The sequence below is a fragment of the Monodon monoceros genome, unplaced genomic scaffold, assembly GCF_005190385.1.
Source record: "Monodon monoceros isolate NGI ecotype Baffin Bay Population unplaced genomic scaffold, NGI_Narwhal_1 Super_Scaffold_13, whole genome shotgun sequence".
Classification (NCBI taxonomy): domain Eukaryota; kingdom Metazoa; phylum Chordata; class Mammalia; order Artiodactyla; family Monodontidae; genus Monodon; species Monodon monoceros.
In genome coordinates this window covers 49,731,310-49,750,677 of record NW_021703769.1, presented here as the reverse complement: position 1 = coordinate 49,750,677, position 19,368 = coordinate 49,731,310, and the positions used below count along the sequence as shown (strand labels likewise).

At 59.8% G+C, this 19,368-nt stretch overlaps 1 protein-coding gene across 5 annotated transcripts in view; it reads right to left on the bottom strand.

The window, feature by feature from the left end:
* Nucleotides 1-1,411: 1,411 nt before the first annotated feature.
* Nucleotides 1,412-19,368, bottom strand: part of MAPK8IP3 (mitogen-activated protein kinase 8 interacting protein 3) — a 46,298-nt gene continuing 28,341 nt past the window's right edge. For 2 of the 5 annotated variants that reach the window (XM_029219900.1, XM_029219897.1), the window contains 26 exons: nt 18,850-18,952; nt 18,495-18,613; nt 12,567-12,578; nt 11,672-11,689; nt 10,330-10,387; nt 9,882-10,034; nt 8,829-8,910; nt 7,454-7,584; nt 6,973-7,029; nt 6,711-6,881; nt 6,049-6,175; nt 5,778-5,873; nt 5,532-5,690; nt 4,850-5,015; nt 4,408-4,590; nt 4,148-4,337; nt 3,919-4,038; nt 3,763-3,843; nt 3,613-3,680; nt 3,343-3,491; nt 2,786-2,957; nt 2,588-2,701; nt 2,358-2,396; nt 1,988-2,167; nt 1,727-1,876; nt 1,412-1,651 (listed from right to left, as the gene is read on the bottom strand). In XM_029219900.1, the coding sequence (XP_029075733.1) occupies nt 1,530-1,651; nt 1,727-1,876; nt 1,988-2,167; nt 2,358-2,396; nt 2,588-2,701; nt 2,786-2,957; nt 3,343-3,491; nt 3,613-3,680; nt 3,763-3,843; nt 3,919-4,038; nt 4,148-4,337; nt 4,408-4,590; nt 4,850-5,015; nt 5,532-5,690; nt 5,778-5,873; nt 6,049-6,175; nt 6,711-6,881; nt 6,973-7,029; nt 7,454-7,584; nt 8,829-8,910; nt 9,882-10,034; nt 10,330-10,387; nt 11,672-11,689; nt 12,567-12,578; nt 18,495-18,613; nt 18,850-18,952 (3,020 nt within the window). In that variant the 3' untranslated portion in view covers nt 1,412-1,529. The remainder of the gene's footprint in view (nt 1,652-1,726; nt 1,877-1,987; nt 2,168-2,357; nt 2,397-2,587; nt 2,702-2,785; nt 2,958-3,342; nt 3,492-3,612; nt 3,681-3,762; nt 3,844-3,918; nt 4,039-4,147; nt 4,338-4,407; nt 4,591-4,849; nt 5,016-5,531; nt 5,691-5,777; nt 5,874-6,048; nt 6,176-6,710; nt 6,882-6,972; nt 7,030-7,453; nt 7,585-8,828; nt 8,911-9,881; nt 10,035-10,329; nt 10,388-11,671; nt 11,690-12,566; nt 12,579-18,494; nt 18,614-18,849; nt 18,953-19,368) is intronic. The other 3 variants (XM_029219898.1, XM_029219901.1, XM_029219899.1) reach the window with 3 other exon arrangements.

The window sequence follows — 19,368 nt, the reverse complement described above, 5'->3', positions numbered from 1 at the left end:
CGAGTTGGTTTGGGCTCAGGGACACAGAAGCATGATGTTAAGACATTTATTACTTACAGAGCAGATATGTAGGTTCACTTGCAGGGCCAAAGCCTGAGGAGAATTGTGTCACCCAGTTGCACCCACCCAGCTAACCCCCGAGTCACTTCAGGCCCTGTGAGGACAGACAAGGGACTTGACGTACATCACAGTGGAGAGTGACAGGGTGGTGGGGAGAAGCCTGCAGCTGCTGGTGGCTGCAGCGGTGGCCAGCTGGGCTCGTGGGATGGCTGCCCAAGATCTGTGCTTCTCTGGTGGGAGGTGGGTGGGCAGCAGTGCCTGGGGCTGCCCTGATCGGTGCCTCGAGGAACAGGAATAAGGCCTGGGCAGGTGGGGGAGTTGGCAGTCCAGGGCGGTGCCCCTCAAAGCAGGCACGCGCCATCGCCGAGAGCCGGCTGGAGGCGGCTCCTGTCCTTAACCCTTGGGCCTCTGCTCGGTGGCCTATCATCAGACGCCCTCAAGGGAGCAGGCCACACCGCTTATCCCTAGGCACTTAGTAGCGTGTCTTGGGAGCTGGGCTCCTTGGAGACTGCACAGGAGGCAGGCCCTGGAGCACACCTTTCCCCATCACCCTGAGGCTGAGCCTACATCCAAGGACTGACCCCGGGAGAGACCAGGGGCCTCCCCTTCTTCCTGAGGCTTGGGCCTGCCCTGGCAGCCTGAGAAATACCACCCTAGGGGCTTCCGGGAGGGGTGGGACTCAAGGGGCCTGCTCCTACAAGGTGGGTGTTCACCCAGGGAGAGTTAGCAGGGTCGGGGAGGACACAGGTCAGTGAGGGCCAGTGAGAGCCCGCCACACAGGACGATCATGGGGCTTGAGCGGGATGAGGGTGTGTGTCTGTCTTCTCAGGCAGCTGCCCCAGGGAGCCTGGTTGCATGCTTTCATGCCAGTTCCCAGGGGGGTAGGGATGGGGGAGGGGGAGCCCAGGGAAGGCTAGCAACTGGGCCAACTCCCTGAGGGTTGGATCCCCACTCCCATGGGCAGCAGCCAAAGGCAAGTGGACTCAGGGTGGGAAGACTTAGCGCGGTGAAGTCCCTGCTCGACTCCCTGGAGAGATCCTGGGAATGAGTGACTGGAGTGGGGAGCCCAGGGTGGAGCTCGGAGCCACCTGTAGGGGCTTCCCTGGCCCGACCCACCCTGGGGTTCTGCCTCGCTCTGGCCCTGAAGTGCCCTCGGGCCTGGAGGGCTTTGGGCTGGGTGCCAGCCAGGAGCTGCTGGGGAGAGGGTGTCCCGAGAGGCTCTGCCCCTCCCTGGTCAGGATGCCACCCCACTACCCGCTCCCAGCCAGACCCTATGCTCTCTGCCAGCTCATGGGGAGGCCCGGACCGAAGGTGAAAGCTGCAGGTTGAGAGGCTAGAAGTGGGGTGGACGGGCACCTGGCGGCCTGCGGGCAGGCTGCCCCCTGGGTGGGTGGTGGGCAGGTGGGCGGGGCTGTATGTACATGTGGCAGATGGCATCAGGCGGGGCGGGGTGGCGGCAGGCCGCAGCCTCACTCGGGGGTGTAGGACACCTGCCACACGATGATGTGGCTGCGCTCGGCCTTGGACAGCAGGGGCTTCACTTGGCTCATGTCCCCTGCACCCTCCTCGGGCTCATCGTCTTCTCCGTCGCCTGGAGAGAGCACAGCTGCCATGAAGGGGCCACCCCTGTCCGGGGACACCTGGGGCCCTAGCGGCACCCACTTACCGATGCGGAAGTCAATGTAGCCCTCCCCGCCGCTAAGCACCAGCACGTTCTTCAGCTTCTGGGCCTCGGTGTCTGTGGTGGGGGCAGTGGGCCCGGGGCTCTCGGAGGGGCTGTCGAGCACGCTGCCGTTCAGAGTGGCCAACACGTTCCCTGTCATCGGGGCACAGGGACCTCAGCGGGGCAGCCAGAGCGCCCCCCCTCCAGGCTCCTGAAGGGAGGCCGCGGCTGCAGCCCTGCGGGGAGTGGGGCCCGGCCCCTCACCTGGCACGGAGACAAAGAATTTGACAGCGTCACGGTGCCCGTGGAAGCAGAGCTGAGCCTGGGCCATGGAGCAGTAAGGGATGAAGCTGCTGGCTGATTTGTCACTGCTGTCGTCTCCGTACACGTGGATGATGCCTCCTGGGCGGGCCCCCTCCCCAGATGTGGGGGACGACTTGTTGGCTGGAGAGAGAGGGTCCCGGAGGGGCTGAACCTGCTGACTGGGAGGACCAGTTTTCCAGCAGCCGAGGGCAGAGGGTGGGGCCTGCCTGGTGCCAGAGCCAGTCCGAGGGGCAAGGGCAGCCTCAGCCCCCAGGGTGTCCACAGTGGGGGGCTTCCTTCTGAGAGCAGGAGGCAGGCGCTCTGGACTTACCTCGGAGCCCCAGGAGCTGGCCTCGGTGCAGGACCACAGCTGGGGGAGGTGAGGGGCGGAGCATGGAAGAGAGAGGAGAGAAGTCACAGGAGGGACTGGCTGAGGAGGGCTGTGGCTAGGGCAGCCCGCGTCCTCCTCTGTCCTGGCAGAGCGCACCTGCCCCTGGGACCCTGACGTGCGCCTGTGAGTGGCAGCCAGGCCACCTCTACAGGTGTCTGTGGGTCACTCACTCTCAGTCAGCGGGATGGAGATGACAACTCCGTTGCCGGTGCCCACCCAGAGGCGGTTGCCTGCGATGAGCAGGGCTGTGATGCGCACGAAGGAGAAGCCCAGCTTGCCTGTCCCTGGGGGTGGGGGGAGGCGGGTCAGCGGGGAGGGCTCGGGGGACCCTCCCTGCCCCCACATGCCTGGCTGGGGTGGCCCCTCACCCAGCATCTTGCTGACGTAGGGCTCAATATCCACGTCCTGCAGGTGCTGGTGGGTGTGGGCGTGGTAGAGCCGCAGCGTGGAGTCCAGGCGGATGGACACCCACACCCCGTCACCAATCCACGCCAGTTGCCGTACCTGGCTCTCCCGCCGTGGGTGGGCGTCGAACGACTTCTGTGGGGTCAGGGCAGCCCGTCAATGGGGTGGGGGGCCCTGAAGCTGCCATGGCCAAGAGTCCCTGAAGCAGCTCATGGGTACCTTTCTAGGGCCTCTTTGCTCCCTTGGGTCCTGGCTCCTAGGAGGAGCCCCAGCACCCCAGCCCCACCCCACAGCAGTGCCTGAGGGAGGTGCGGGGGAGCCCATTCAGACACCGATCTGCTTGTTTCAGAGAGAAGCAGCAGGTGGGCTCCAGAAAGACAGGCATTCACAGCCCAGCTGCCCTTTGTTGGCCCGTGACCTTGGATGAACCAGTCACTTCCCTAAGTGCATTTCCTTTGACCCCACGAAGCCCCCACCAGAGTCCATTAGAAGGTGTGTGGAAGCCCCAGCCTGCACTTGCCTCAATCTGCATCGTCTTGGGCTGGATGACATGCACCTTGTTCTTGTAGCCGCACCAGACGCGGTCATACACGACGGCCATGCAGCGGATGGAGTGGTGTGGGTGGCCCAGGTCCATCAGGTGATAGTTGCTCAGGTCCCACTGGCTGTCTGTAGAGAGCCCGCGACCCCTGCTCAGGCCTGGCCAGGCCACCTCTGCTCACGGTGCGGGTGGTTCACGCCCTGCCTGGACGTCAGATGCTGCTCCCCCACCCACCGTGCCAGGCCTCACCTTCACCTCGGTGGAAGATGGCCAGGGTCCCATCGGCCAGAGCCACCAGCACTCGCCCTTTTACGTGCCTGCAATGGGAAGGTGGTGAGCCAGGCTCAGGCCGGCTGCCCTCGGCCCTCCCGACCCCGGCCCCCGGCGGGGGTTACGCACACCAGGCTCAGCACGGAGTCCTTCAGCTTGATGGAGTGCAGACACTTCTTCCAGTTGGCCACAGCCGAGTGCACGTAGAGCCTGTGGGAGGAGGCACGGTGGGTGGGGGCTCGCCCAGGGGACCCTCTCCACCCCGGCCCCCAAGGCCCAGCCTACCAGCCGTTCTGGGCTCCCAGCCACATGGTGGGTGCAGCACTGCTGCTGGCCCCTGCGGCGTCCCCACTGGGCTCCGGCTCAGGCTGCACACCGCTCACGTCCGTCTCCAGCCCGTTCTCACTGCAGGGAGGATGGCGGCTCCAGGGCAGCCCACGGAAGCCCGTCCCTGCCCACCTCTGCCAGTCCCCGCCCCCCTCCTCCCCTGCTGCCCCATCCTGAGAGAGCCCACCTGTCAGGCTGGGTGCTGGTGGGTGGGGCAGGGGCCGGGTCGGTGAAGACGTGCTCTGTGAGGGGCCCAGGCCGCACCGCAGCTGCCTCTGCCTCACTGGGCCCAGAGTCTGGCACCTCCATGGCCTCCGTGGCCTCCTCCGTGGACTGAGATGGGTTGACCTTCCCATTGGCGACAGCAGCCACCTCCCCTGTGGAAGGGAGGGGTGAGCTTGGCTGGGCGAGAGAAGACGGCCGCCCGGGCTCAGGCCCAGGACTCACCCTGGCCCTTGTCCAGCACTGGGGTGTCCCCACGGGAGGAGCAGTTGCTGCGCGGCACGTTGCAGCGGGTGGCACAGCCCACCAGGGTGATGCCGGCCAGCACGCCGTCTGCACTAGAGTCCTCAGGGTTCACGTCGCTGTCCAGGAAGATCTCCCCCGGAGGGTAGTCACCATCGCTGGCCGCTGGAGGGAGAGTCACAGCCCCGTCACCCCGCGCTGAGAAGCCCCCATGACAGGACCCTACCCAGAGCTCCAGTCCCGGTGAGGGTGCAGGGGGAAGGGAGGGGCTGTTTGTGATGCCACCCCATCTCCTTGTCACCGGGTGAGCGTCATACAGGGGTCTCCTCCTGCATCATTAACAGGACTGAGCAGAGAGCTCAGACAGCTCCTCCCTGGACGCTCCGCATTGACTCCCGGCCAGCAGCAGGGGCTCAGCACTCACCAGGGATGCTGGAGATGCATAGGACGTGGGCATTGCACACGGTGAACTGGTCCACGACGGTGCCCGGCTGGTTGGCATCGATGATCACCACTTTGCTGGTGGTCAGGGTGCTGGTGAGGATCCACACGCGGCTGGAGGTGGCGTCCGCCTCGGGGAGCTCCTTTGCCTGTTTCCGAGCACAGGGACGGGCTGGTGCCTGAGCGCTCACTACTGTAGCAGCAATGGGGGGCGAGTGGGGGGGATCTTGGAATCTCAGGATCTAGCCTTACCCGCGGCCTTAGGGGACCTGAATGTCCTCCCTTGTCGCCAGGACGGTGAGAACTCTGAACTGCACATTGTGCCTAGGTCGTGGCACTCATGGCCTCCCTTCCTCAGAGGAAGGCTGAGCTCCCGGTGATTAAGTCACTGGCCCCCACATCGAGCCGGGACAGAAAGTGAAGCCTCCAGGCACTAAGCCCCTCACACGGCTCCTGGGCAGGCACAGACCTGCTCCAGCCTGGCTGCCCTGAGCCTCCGCTCCTCCTTGCTGCCCCACCCACCGGCAGGGGGCCGGGCCACCCCAGTCTCCCGCCACTGTCCCCAGCTGTCCTCCGTTTCTGTCACTCCCACCCAGACTAGTCATAGCAGAGCCATCGGGATGGCAGAAGCAGAAGATGGCCCTGGCCCTGCCTGCCACTCTGACCTTCTTCTTCTCGGGGGACGCGTGGTTGCTCTTGGTCTCTCCTTCTACTTCCCGGTCGCAGGTCAGAGGGTCGCGGCCTGGCACAGGCTTGACTCCATTCCCGGGGTCATCCTCACTCAGTTTCCAGCCGCTCAGGTTGACGCCCGCGGCACACCACAGCTGTGAGGACAGGGCCATGAGGTCCGGCCTCATGGGCTTCTGGGGCAGCGGGACCTCTCCCAGCCTCGCGCTTTCCGCAGGGCTCACCTTCATGGTCGGGTCCTTCTCCACCAGAGGGCGACAGTACACGGGGACGGGCACGTTCTTCATGCGGGTGTCCTCCTGGCCCCCGTTGGGACTCAGCTGCAGGAACAAGGCAGAGGGGCGCTGTGGGCGCCAGGCCTGGCCGGCTCACATGTATGGGGCTGCAGTCCACTACCCGGTCCTCCAGGTTTTGGACTTGGGGCCCTGGGCGCGTACGGGGCTCCCCAGGGGCTCCCTGCCTGCAGCGCCCCCCATGCTGCCCTGCGCCCAGCACCTGCTTGTACTTGGCTGGTAGGCTCCAGCCACAGGCCTGCAGCCGCCCGTCGTCATTGCGCACGTGCTCGCGCACCTGGCGGTACTGCTCACGCTTCTGCTCCCGCCTTGCAGAGGATGTGCAGTCGCTGGCAGAGGAAGGGCAGGTTACTGCGTCTGCAGGGAGCACGCCTGCCGCCCCGGAGCTCTCCCTGCTGGACCTGGACCGTCCCTGCCGGGTGCCCATCTGACGGCAGGGGGCTCTCCCCAGCTCTAGGCTTGGAGGCCACATCCAGCCGTTGCCCTGGGCCAGCTGGCAGGGACCCACAGCCCTGGTGGCACCTGAAATGGCTGCGGGCTGCCTGCTAGGGGTCACCCGAGGAGCAAGGCGCAGGCCTCTGGGACTAAGCGGAGGGACTGTGGGGGAGCACAGCCTCTGCTGAGGGACATCCAATGCTCCCACTGGGGGTGGAAGGGTAAACACGGTGTGCACGGAGAGGTCGTGACCCCTGATGCCTGGTCAGTGTCCTTCCCACTACGGACCCCATCCCCTGAGCACAGCCGCCAGAGCAGCAAGGTGGAAACCGGTCCTGCTTCAGAGCCTGGAGGGGAGGGGCCCTGGGACACAGGGACTCCCCCTGTGCAGGCCAGCGGGGAAGGGCAGGGCAGGCCTGGGAAACTCACTCATCTGGGAAGAACTCCAGGGGCCGGCTGCCGGCGGAGATCTGGCACATGGCGTGGCTGCGGCGCTGACTGAAGCCGGCCGTGGTGGGTGACTTGTAATGGATGTTCACGGAGGGGTAGGACCGCTTGGCCGGAGGGGGGCTTGAGGAGGAGCTGAAGAGGCGGCTGAAGCTGCCAGCCGAAGCATAGGGGGTGAGGGGTGGCCTGAGGGGAGACCTCCCCAGCAGCCACTGCCAGTGCCCTCCCAGTGCCCCCAACTCACAATTGCCAGATGGTGGACTTCTTCTTCTCCTGGACAGATGGATGCTCTCGGGATGCTCTACAGGGGACGGCAGGGGGAGAGGCCCCACTCAGCCATGCCCACCCAGTCCAACCAAGCCCCCCTCTCACCGGGCCCCTCTTGCCTCCCTTGCTTGGGACCCTCCCCATGGACACACAGACTGGAGCATCAGACAAGAGGGGGTCCCAGGCGAGTCACGCGTAACTTCCTAGAGAGACCCCGGCGCACTGGCCCCAACAAACCAGGTACATCCACTGGCCAGGGCTGCACCAGAGGCCCAGTTCTGCTGGCCCCCTGCAGGCTTCCACCAGGGATGACCCTACACCCTTAATTCTCCCGGAAGAGAGGGAGGTGTAGGGGTGGTCAGCCTCAATCCCATCCCCAGGACCTCCTAGAGCGACCACAGCTCACAGATGGAGATGGGAGCATGTCTTCTGGAGCCCACAGGAGCCGGGAGGCCCACCTGATCATCTCGGTCCACCGCACGGCCTCCTGCAGCTCCATCAGCCGCTCCTTGTACTGGTTGCGCTCCATGAGCACGCGGGCCATCTCCACACGCGTGAAGCGGCGGCGCTGCGCCATGGGGATTTTGTCCTGCAGGGAGAGTGCCGCTGCTCAGCCAGCAAGGGGCCGCCTCCGGGAGTGGGCGCACCCAAGGGCGCTTTCCCACAGAGCTTCAGGCAAACGCAGTGGGGAGGGGTGGGCACAGGAACAGGAGCCACCGCCCCGAAAGGGCCCCCCTTCTTTCCAGAAGGTCACATGACACACTCGAGGGGTACAACACACACAGTGTGTTTTCCTACAAGCTCCCAGACACCCTGGCAATCCCAAATGCCACCGGTCAATGCTAACAGGTGGGACTGGCCCACGGTGGCATAGCAGGAAGAAAGGTTCTGGGGAAGGTCTGGCGAGCAGGACCCTGGTCACTGCCTCGGAGTTGGACACTTGTACCGGCGGATCTGCACGGGATCTGCTGTCCCTGGGAGGACTGTCTCCTTACGCAGCCCTGCGCTGGGCTGCCCTCCCCTCGTGCCCCCACCACCGGCACTCGGAGTTCACAGGAGCATCGGCAGCCCCAGGCCCCCCACCAGGAGGTCAAGGCACCAATCGGGTGCCCTCCATGCCCGAGTGGGAGGGCCTTGAGGAGCCGCAGCTGCCTAATACACCTGCGGCTTTGTTTCTTTCCTCTAGTATTTGGAGGTGAGGGGCTGCACAGGATGAGCAAGGTGAACAGCTACAGTTTCCCAAGTGACTGCTATGGGATCGGCATCCTGTTACGTGCATCCCACAACCCCCAAAATAACAGTGGATGAGTGGTGAGGTCGGCGTCCAAACTTCACCTTGGCTTAAAAGACCCATGCCTGCTCTCTCTGTAAGGAAGGCGGCCAGGTCGCTGGGCTGGGGCCCCTATTCTGGAGAGGATCTGGGAAGGGCAAAGACCCCTACAAACCCTTCCCTACAGCCACTCCTAGGGCTTTCCTCAGAACATTCCATGCATCTCTGGGGGTTTGTGAGGACAGATGAGGCATCTGAGGGCCTCAGGTACTCAAACTGTTCTGTCTGGGGGGCAGCAGTTGGGCCGGTAAGCAGGGAGACCCCACTTGTGACAGCGCAATCCACATCTGCTAGGACCTAGGTAAGGGGGCATCCCGCAGAGAGGGGGCTGCTTCTGACCGTACGAAGTCACCGGGGCAGTGGGGTGGTGGGGCTGCTGCTGGGTGCAGTCATCACACAGGAGGGGTGAGGAGGAGCCAGAGACCCAGAAGAACTAGCACATCCCCGGGAAGACCGCCCACACTGCCCACCCCCCATGCCCACATGTTAATAGTGGAATATACCAATTCTGTACAGAGATAGCTGCTTACATCCTCCACCTCTTCTTTGGGTTCACGGTGGGCAATGATGGCCTCTGACTTCACTCTACAGGATGAGGAAGGAAGCGGGGCAGGGTGAGGGCCCCACTGGGCACTGGCCCAGAGGATGTGTCCCACCTCTCAGCTGCACTCAGGGCTCTCCCCTCAGGTTCTAGGCCCTGAGCATTCCTGCCAGTGCCTTGGGGACGGGTGGCTCCACACCCCTGCCCACATGTGCCCTGAAGCCCAGCCAAGGAACAGGACCTCCAATTCAGGCGGTCAATTGCTAACGGGAAGGCAAGGGCAGTGCTGGCTTCAGGCAGGGCCAGAGGAGACCTGGCTCCCAGTCCCACAAACCTGGCACAGGTGCCACCTGCCTAGGGCCCGCCCCTAACACCTCCCCTTTCCTGTCTGGAGCCAAAGGCACCACTTTGGGAGAATGGGGTGAGGATCAGGCTGGAAGAGAAAGGCCATAGGGACGTGCAGAGTGCTGGGGAGGACACCCCAGAGCTTCCCAGCAAGGCTCTGTGACCCAACCTCGGCTGACTGAGGGCTGGGGAGCAGAGGGGAGTGCGGGGGACCTGCGGTGGCCAGAGGCCATTATCCTCCCTTCCCTCCTCCTGAACGAATGTAATAGTGTGAGAGGAGTGGGAAGGCCCCGCTCAGCTGCCATAAAAAGGACACCCAAGACAGTACACTGTCCCTCGTGTGGGATTATTCCCCCGAGGATGGTGGAGACCAGAGGGGAGGGGTGGGTTGCCAACACAGTAGTTGGGTCTGGATGGGGTTGAATATGAGATGTAGCTCAGGGATGAGCAGGAGGCTGAGCAGTGAGCACGCAAAGTGAGCCACTTTGGGAAGGAATGACCTCAGGGGGTGTGCTTAGCTAGAGAGCAGGTGCCAGGGAATTGCGGAGAGGTGCGGAGAGGACCGGAGGGGCCTGGGCAGGGCCTGACCCCGCTCTCCACGCCTGGTGGCCCAGCCTCCGTGGGAGCCCCACCCCTCAAGGAGCCCCGCCCCTCAAGGAGCCCCGCTCACCTCCTCAGCTCCTCCTCCAGGTCCTTGATGCGGTTCTCCAGTCTGAGTTTGGCCTGCCTGGCGGCTTCCAAGTCCCCCTTCAGCACCTCCTGCTCCCCCGAGAGCTGGTCCACCTTGGCGATGAGGTCGTTCTTCACCACGTTCAGAGCGTTTCTTTGAAAAGGCAGAAAGAGGGGAGCTCCTTGTGACCCGGTGTGTACATTAAGTGATGGGGTTTCAAAGGGGTCTGCCCACCCTGGTGTATCTGAGCAGACACATCCTGGTCTTGAAAGTGGTGAGAGGAGGTGACCACCCCATCCTCTCCCCAGGAGGGGTGAGCTTAGTCCAGTGGGTCCAGGTCCTCCCTGGGGACTGCCCTGAGGCTGGGCCGACGCAGTTGTTACAGGAGCCCCTGGTCCTGGTTGGGGGCTGTCTCAGCAACTGTGGTGCTGAGGAAGAACATCCTTACTTGGTTTCTAGAAGCTGTGAGTTCTCCAGCAGCAGATTCCCCACTTCCTTGCCCATTCCTGAAACAAAAGGTACGGAGTTATTACGTGTGTCTGGTGAAGCCAGACCCTGATGCTCACAACTGCCTCAGAATAACAGACGTCCTGCCGGGGGGCGGCCCACCCCTGGAAGGATGGCCCCCCCCCCCAGGAGGGCTGACGTGAAGGGATAAGGAACAGAGGCCCGATCTGCAGGAAGACGCCTGCCTGGGGAGGCCGGGCGACCCTAAGAGAGGCCTCTGCCGGTCTTGAGGCAGGCACTCCACCAAGCAACGCAGTCAGGAAAGGACCTGGTGCGTGTGAGCCCCGTGGGGGTCTCAGACTGGCCTCTGGAGGGCAATGAGCAGGTCTCCTCTGCCCCGATGGATGCAGCAGCCCTGGGCTTACATTCTGGAACTCAGTGATGGGCTCTCACAGCTCTCTACCAACATGAAGTCTGGGTACCAGCAGGGCCTGGACGGTACCCTTATGGCCTCTGTGCAACCTCCTCAATCAATGCCCACCCCTGGCCCAGTATCACTGCCTTCCCCCAGCCCTGTGACTTCCAGGCCATCATGAAGCAGACCCTTTTCAGAGCTGCCCCCTCGGAGAATGGAGGTTGGAGCTGTGGTGATGGGGACAGAGAGCACTGGCCAAGGAGATGGGATGGTCCATGGCAGGTGCAGCCCTCCACCAGGCTGGGAGCAGGCCTTCAGGAGCCAGAAGGTGGGAGTGGAGGTGAGGACAGCACTCCGGGGGCTGGTGCCCAGAGGGGATGGCCAGACCCCAAAGTGGGCCCCGCAGACTGAGGTCTCTGCAGGCGTGTCACAAAACCCCCAAAGCACCACATCTAATCCTTCAGGACTGCCTCGAAGCCCAAGGTCTGTTCCTCTTGTTCACTTCCCTCCTCCACGGCCTTAACACAACTATGAGACGAGATGACCCACACACACAGTGTGGCCAGCTTAGGGTTCTGCCGGCTGTTTCTATTCTCACCTCCTCGCCTCAAACGTGGCCTGCCTGCCCTTCAGATGGGATGCAGCAGGCACTGGGCTCAGGCCTTCCTGAACTAATGGGGGGGGGGCTGAGAGAGGCTGGGGTCCCCTCCTCAGCCTGTCAAGGGTCTGCTCTGAGGGAGTCAGGTGCCTGCTCACCATGCCTGCTGGAGGCCCCACCCCCAGCCCTGAAGCCACGGATACCACTGCCCCCACGGCTGCCCCACTGGGCTCAACAAAGCAAATGGCTCATGAAGCATAAGAAGGTGTCAGGGAGGCAGAGGAAGCCAGAAGCAGGGAAACACATACTGAAACAGGGCCTCGGCCTTACCAAAAAAATCATCGCGCACTATGGGCGCCGTCCCAGTCCCAGGGAGATGGGCGACCAGGGCGGGAGGAAGGAGAGGGAGAGAGGAAGGGAGAGAAAAGAAGCGCGTTAAGCCCGTGTGATAAGCAGGCGGGAGGACTTCAGGGCTAATTCTTGCTGGGTTAGGGGTGGACACAGGAGTGGGACAGGAGGGGCGGGAGACGGGATGGGGCCAGCTACTCCTTCCAGAAAGTTTACCTTGGGTGGTGAGGTGGAGGATCAGGGCAACACAACTGACATTTTACACTAAAATCCTGGGTTGGTGGGGTGGTGGGGTGGTGGGGTGGTGGGGTGGGGGGTGCGGGCTAAGGACAGGGGTCTCTGCAAATGAGGGAGAGCTGTGACCAGGCCCCGGGTGCCCTTGAACATAGTGGGGAATTAGCACGGGGATGGGCAGGACCTCAGAGCCTCTGCTGAAAGCAGGAAAGCAGGAGCTTGGCCCATGTGCCCCGTGGGGAGAGGACCCCTGACTTCGAGGGTATACCCAACAGAGGGGAGATGCCACAGCACTGAGTCTGTACTCTGTGTCCAGTTAACTAGCCTCCGCCTCTATCGGCTCTGTAGGACCTTAAGAAATGGCCTACAGAGAGAGACAGGGGTCAAGGGCACAGCAGCTCTCCCTCAATTGTCAAGGTCACTGTCAGTGGGCTGGTGGAGCAAACCAAAAGCTTCCGAGCAGCAGTAGGCTGGTGAGCAAAAGCACGTGTGCCTTAGTGGCCTGGACCAGGATTGGGAGGGGACAGGCTGCACAGCTGGCGGTGACTGGGCAGCAGCAGTGGGGTGTCCCAGGGTGCCACCCCCTCCACCTGGACGCCACCATGGGGAAGAGGGTCCGCAAACAGACAGCAGAGATACACACCTGAGAACTCCCCTGGGGCCGTGTCCAGCGAAGCACAGAGAGACGGGGAAGGAAGTGACAAAGGTTAATTGGTGACTGAAACCAACAAAATGAAGAAACTCTTATTAAAGAAAAAGCGACGATGATCAGCCATTTCCACGTTGAAGGGCCCAAAAGCATACGAGCAGACGACGCCAGGTCTGCGGGTGCCAAATGCATCCAAGGCAGGAACCCTGAAGGAAAGGGGAGGTCAGAACATCACGCTCCTCAGTCCTGGGGGCCCTGGGGCAGGCGTGCAGATCTAAAGCCTGCTTGCCCCTGTACTCCCACCACCATCAGGAGGGCCAGACCCCTGTAAAGCTAACGTGTGTGTGGGTGTGGTGTGGTGGGTGCTGGGCATCCAGCCTCACAGGCGCCCCCAGTGAGTGAGCCACGGACAAGGACTTGGCCTCGGTGGGGGGTGGGGGTGGGGCCCTGGCCAGCCCAGGTCTTAGGGGAAGGGCAAGACCTTAGATCAAGGGCAACCAGAAGACAAGGGCCCTACTGTGCAGGGAGGGAATCACTGAGTCAGGATGTGAGGGGTGGGGAGGGGGGCGCTTGTGCCAAACTGCTCTCTGCCACCCAGCTGAAGACTTGAGGAAATGATGCTGTTCTATTTGGTTCATTTCACGCAGAATTGGTATAAAAAGTCGCCTGACTTAAATGACAAACTACAGAATCTGTGGAAGGAATTCAAATGATAAAGTGGATTTATCATTTTGATAGGCGGTTCAGAAGTGGATGTGTCCCCTCTCATCTCTACTTCCCAGGCAGCTGCTGTTCACGCTTGATAGTCTCCTTCTCAGACATCTTTCTAGGCAGACATCAGTTTCTAAAAAACAAAATCGTGACCACCACTCTCCATCCTCTTGGGCAACTTCCTCCGTTGCACCTCACACGGTATCCCAGGACCCCTTCCACATGAAGGATCCACGATCACCTTGAAAGCTTCGATGTATTTCCATATGGAGACGTCCCATCGTTTCCTAGGGCATCGGCTCCTTTGACAGGTATTTCAGGCCTGCACGGTTGTGTGTGGGCACCAGGACACGCGCACGGGCTCCTGTGGGTGCCTTGGCCCTATTTGAGGAGTGGTGGTCCCGCTCCCTCCAGGTCCAGCCTGGCGGTACCCTGCCAGCTGGCCTCTACCGGCCACCTCCCATCAGCGGGGTGGACAGTACCCGCTTCATTTTTGTCAATCGTTTGAGGAAAAAGAGTTAGCTGTATACTCTCTCACTATTCATTTCTGTGTTATTCTTGAAGTTGAACATCTTTTCAGGTTTGTGGGTCTCTTCTGTGAATGTCCTGCTTTATCCTCTACTCATTTCATGTTTAAAAAATTTTTTAAAATTAATTTTTGCCTGCATTGGGTCTTCATTGCTGCACACAGGCTATCTCTAGTTGCGGCGAGCGGGGGCAACTCTTTGTTGCGGTGTGCAGACTTCTCGTTGCGGTGGCTTCCCTTATTGTGGAGCACAGGCTCTAGGCGCAAGGGCTTCAGTAGTCGTGGCATGTGGGCTCAGTAATTGTGGCTCGCGGGCTCTAGAGCACAGGCTCAGTAGTTGTGGCGCACGGGCTTAGTTGCTCCGTGGCATGTGGGATCTTACCAGACTAGGGCTCGAACCTGTGTCCCCTGCATTGGCAGGCAGATTCTTAACCACTGCACCACTAGGGAAGCTTCCTATTGTACTTCACTTCTTTTAACGTTAATGGTGAAGACCATAAATACATATATATACATACACATACGTACATATATATACACATACACACACACACACACACACACATATATATTCTTTGGTTTTGGCAATGAAGAGAAGCCCAGATTATGAAAATACTCTCCAATACTCTCTTCCAGTTCTGTTATCCTTGTATTTTTATGTTTAGATCTTTAATCCACCTAGAAATTATTTTTGTGTTCAGAGTGAGGTTGAATTAGACCTCATTTTTTTCCAAGTGGCTAGTCAACGAATCCAGTACACATATTGAATAATCCATCATCTGAATGTCTTCAGGAACTGGTGATGGGGGACCAGGCCTCCTGTCACTGACACTTCCTCCAGCTGAGCCAGACTCTGGGGACTCGAGCAGACCCCAGCTCATCCCTCCACCCTGCTGGACAAAGGGCCGGACCCTCACTCCAGGGCTCTGTCCACAGATCACAGGAGCTCGCGGCTCTCCTCAACATCTCAGGGCTGCCTGCCTTGCCTGTGCTCCTCGTGATGAAGGCTCCAGAAAGGCACCCAAAGGCCCATCACTCCCAAGAGTGGGGTCTCATTCCAACCAGAACTAAGTGGTGCCTGAGAGGGCCCCCGCCCGCCAAGCGTTGCAGCGCAAGTGCCTGGGCACTCACCACCCGGTGAGAAGACGATTCTCACTTCAGCCCCTCAGCACAGACCCATCAGATGCACTGGTTAGAGCTTCTCACGTCAGGCACTCCTGCTTGAGGGAACTGACCTCAGGAGATGCATCAGACATCATTTCCCTCTCAGGAACCCTGCTGCAACAGACTGCACCTCTATCTACTGACTCAGTCAATGTGGCTCCAGGTAAAACTCACTGGTGTGCAGTTTCTAGTTCTCTGCTTTTCTCTCCCATCACTCTTTATGGAGACTCTGGCGTCCGGAACGGTGCTGTCTGAACCACAGGATGTGGCCACATGCTAGAGCATCTGCCAGCCCCGGGGGCGCCAGGATGGGTGGGGGGCAGTCACATAGAGTGAGCACGCACACCATCAGCACTGCACCTGTGGGCACTGCAGGGGAGGGGACAGCTCTGCAGCCTGGGGCCACAGGGCAAGGCAGGAAACGTGGCCGATGGGATGGACTGACTGGCAGGCCACCCAGTGCCACCAGGTAGCGAGAAGGCCAGTGAGCTCCGGTGATCTCATAGAACCATGCAAGGCATCACAAGTGTAGCAGAAGCATCAGTCACAACAGCCAAAAGTGAAATGACCCAAATGTCCATCAGTGGCTGAATGGATACATGAAATGTGGTCTATCCACACTGAAACATTATTCAGCCATAAAAAGGAATGAAACTCTGACTCACTCCAACATGGACGAACCTTAAAGGCATGATGCTAAATGAAGGCAGCCAGATGGAAAAGGTCACTGACGTGAAATGTCCAGAACAGGCAAGTCTGCAGAGACAGGAAGTAGAGCAGCAGTGCCAGGGTGGTGGCGGGGAGCGACTGCTAATGGGTACAGGTTTCATTTGAGGGGCGGTGTAAAATGTTCTAAAGCTATGTGGTGATGACTGCACAAATCCGAACGTGCTAAAAGTCACTGAGGTGTACACTTAAAGTGGGTGGATTGTATGGTGTGGAAATTCCATCTCAATAAGGCTGTTAAAAAAAGCACAGCGGTGGTCGGAGGCAGGGCTGCCACCCTGGGTGGGACCTGAGTTCAAGTCCTGGCTCTGCCACTTCACCTCAGCCTCTGTGACCTCAGTTTCTTCATCTGTGAAATGGAGACACTAGCAGTGTGAGGCATTAACGGTGGCTGGGTATATAAAACATTGGTGTTGCTCTTCTCGTAAGGCCTGTGATGAGTGTTGGAATCTTGTCACATGACGGGACTGAAGAAAGGTACGAGGTGCAGGGGCCCCGCTTCGCCCCTCAGACCTCCTCCAGAGCTCCGCACCAGGAGCGGGAATGCGAAGCTGGGCCTCCGACCCTGACATGGAAATGCAAAACATCCTATGTCTGTATGTCTTCCTAGGGAGATGCCTTTTACCTTTTTATCAGGTTCTCAAAAGCTCAAGAAAGTGTGGTGCCCTGCTGTGTAAGCTCTCCAGTGCAGGAGGCTGCCCCCCAGGCCCGGCGCGGCTCCAAGGTTGCCCGGGCAGAAAGGCACTCCTTCCAGTGACCACCCATCACAGCCTGGATCCCAGGTGCCTCCTCCCGGCCACGCCTGGCCCTGCTGGTGTGAGCACATGCAGGGGAGCAGCCTACAGCCCATCCCCACGAGTCCACACCTGTCCAGGGGGTTCCCACATCTAGAAAGATCTACGCCCGCAGGTAGCTATGACAGTGGTATTCAAACAGCAAAAATTAGAATTGATTAGGCAATTCACAGTCACACAAAGATAAGGAAGTTAAAACGTGCAGAGGAATCTTAGTGGTTCAGGGAAACATTAACATCAGCCATGAAGAAAAGGCCAGACAAAAGCTGCCACCCCACGTCCCAGGTGCGCATGCTGGGGCCCTGGCGCCTGGGAGGGTGTCACTCATCACGGCTTGGGGGCTCCTCTGGTTTTTACTTCCTTCTTGGCAATGTCTGATATTACTTTAATACTATTATCAGCATGTATCCTTTTTCTAAAAATAAAAAAATGCCTAAAAATTGAATTTATATGGTAGTATCTGAAATATGTAAAGAAGAGAAGGATGTCAAAATACTAAAAGTGACTGTCCCTAATGAGTAGACTTTTTCTGAATACTAACAGCTTTTGTGTATTTTTAAATATATATTTTTACAATGCTTGTGAGAAAAATTCCATTAAAAATACATACTGCCAAAAGCGGGCATCTTTGTCTTGTTCCTAATCTTAGAGGGGACGCTTTCAGTCTTTCACCATTGAGTATGAATGTACTTTACTGAAATGTACACCTAAAAACTGATAAGTTTTACATTATGGTTTTACCACAATTTGATATATACAGTTGTGTACCTGTATCTCTGGCTGAAAATTCTGGCTGAAAAATTTAAATTCTGGCTGAAAAAACTTCTGTTCCAGGCACAAGGTGTGCTGGTGCTAAACATGCTGCTGCCTGGAGGTCTCCCCACCCTGAGTAAGACAATCAACTTATGAGAACTAATAGGATGCAGGCCCACTGCAAAGAAAGCGAGGCTGTTCCAGCTAAAAACGCCAGCTGGGCCCCCTTCGTTTGCAGGTCAGGCCTGGTGGTGTGTGCAGCTGGCAGGCCGGCCGGGCGGTGCTGTCTACCCGGGGAACTGGTCCAGAGATGCCCCGAGTCCCTGCTGGTGCGTCTATCGGGGGGAGTGAGAGCAGCAGAGAGGCTGGCAACAGAAACCCTCAGATGCCAGACAGCTCCGCCTCCTCAGGCAGCAGATGATACAACATGGATCAAACGTCAGAAGGCAGCCTTCCCGGATTCTCTTAGTGGAATCGCTACCACCCTGCTTGCCACATATCCAGTGGAGGCAGCTACTGCCCCTCCCCAAGGAGAAACAAGAGGACCCTTCCTTGGGGTGTGGGGAGGGGACAGAACAGAACCACGGCCCTGACGCCCACCTTGCTGGCTGCTGAGCAGGAGAGAGGGCTTCGGGGACAAGGCCGCTTCTCCAGGCTGGGGCTCCGGACACACATCTGGGCTAGGGGAGCTTGAACCCCACTGAGAGACAGTGTGACTTCCCTCCACTGCCCTGAGGGCCACAGCCTGGCCTCAGAGCCATGCAGGCTGCCCTCAGGTACAGGCAGACGCTGGCACACGGGGCCTGGCTCGGGCAGGGAGGGAGGACCAGGAGCAAGTCTGCATCAGGCAGGCTGTCTCTGCACCCGTCTCAGACATAGCCTCGCAGGGCTCCCGGAGGGCACTGACACTGTCTGGGCATGCTCCTCGTGGACTGGAGGAGCTGGCAGCCACCACCCTCCCAAAACGTTCCTAGAAAGTGGGCTGCCCAGGGGAGGGGCTTGGAGCAGGGCTGGGCTGAGGGCTACTGGGAATGGGTTTCTTCTTGGGCTGACAAGATGGTCTATAGACAGTTGCTCGAATCCGTGAGCACCCCAAACCCCACCGAGCGGCACACTTTAAGAGGCGAGTTACGGTAAGTGAATACATCTCAATATTCACAGTTTGTAAAAAGAACTTCCTGGCTCACAGAGACTTTGCTTTCATCACAAACCCAACCACAACAGGGTCCCGGGGATGGTTGTTTTTACCTAGCAGGTCGGCCCCTTCATCCACATCCCCGATGACCTCGGACCCCGCAGTCGACAGCTCGTGGTACAGGGAGTCAGTGTTGATGCCAAAAGCCTTGTTCACGATCCCCTGGGTTGGGCTGTGGGGACACGCAGCCGAGGAAGGTGGAGTGAGTGGGCAGCACCACTGGACCGCACACGGGGACACCTCTGAGGGGCCACTCGATGCCAACACCGCTGGCGCAAGTGCAGGTGTGGCGGGTGGCGGGTCAGTGTCCTGGGCAGTTCTCCCACCTGCGAGGCACCTCTACCAGGGGCACCAACTCCCAGGGTGAGTGCTGAGCCATTCGGGACTGGCTTTGGGCCCAGTGAGCACCTGCTGCCCGTGCGGTCCAGGCGGGGCTCCCGGCCCATGTCCAGCTCTGGGGTGGAGTCGATAATGTCCTGAACATCAGACCACTCGTCACTGCTGCCCATGCCTGGGGGAAACAGTGGAGCCCAGGGTCAGGGGGTGACCAGCAGTTCCCTGTACCACTCATGGCTGCCCTGGGGCCCCCTGTCCGGAGACCCCACGCTAGGCCACCACAGGCAGGGACGGTCATGGTGGGGGTTCTTCCCGAGCTGGTGGCTGGATGGGGCCTGTCCCCCAGAACTGTGATCCCACCTGAACAGGCCATTTTTTCCTTCCCTTTTCTCTGATTAGACTGTGTCTGCTGGATGACAGTGGTCTACTGTCAGGCTGAGTTGTGTCCCCCAAATTCACAGGCTGAAGCCCTGGACCCCAGTTCCTCAGAATGTGACTCTATTGGAGATGGGTTTTTAAAGAGGTGATGAAGGTAAAATGAGGCCAAAGGGTGGGCCCTGGTCTCATCTGACTGTGTCCTTATAAAAAGCA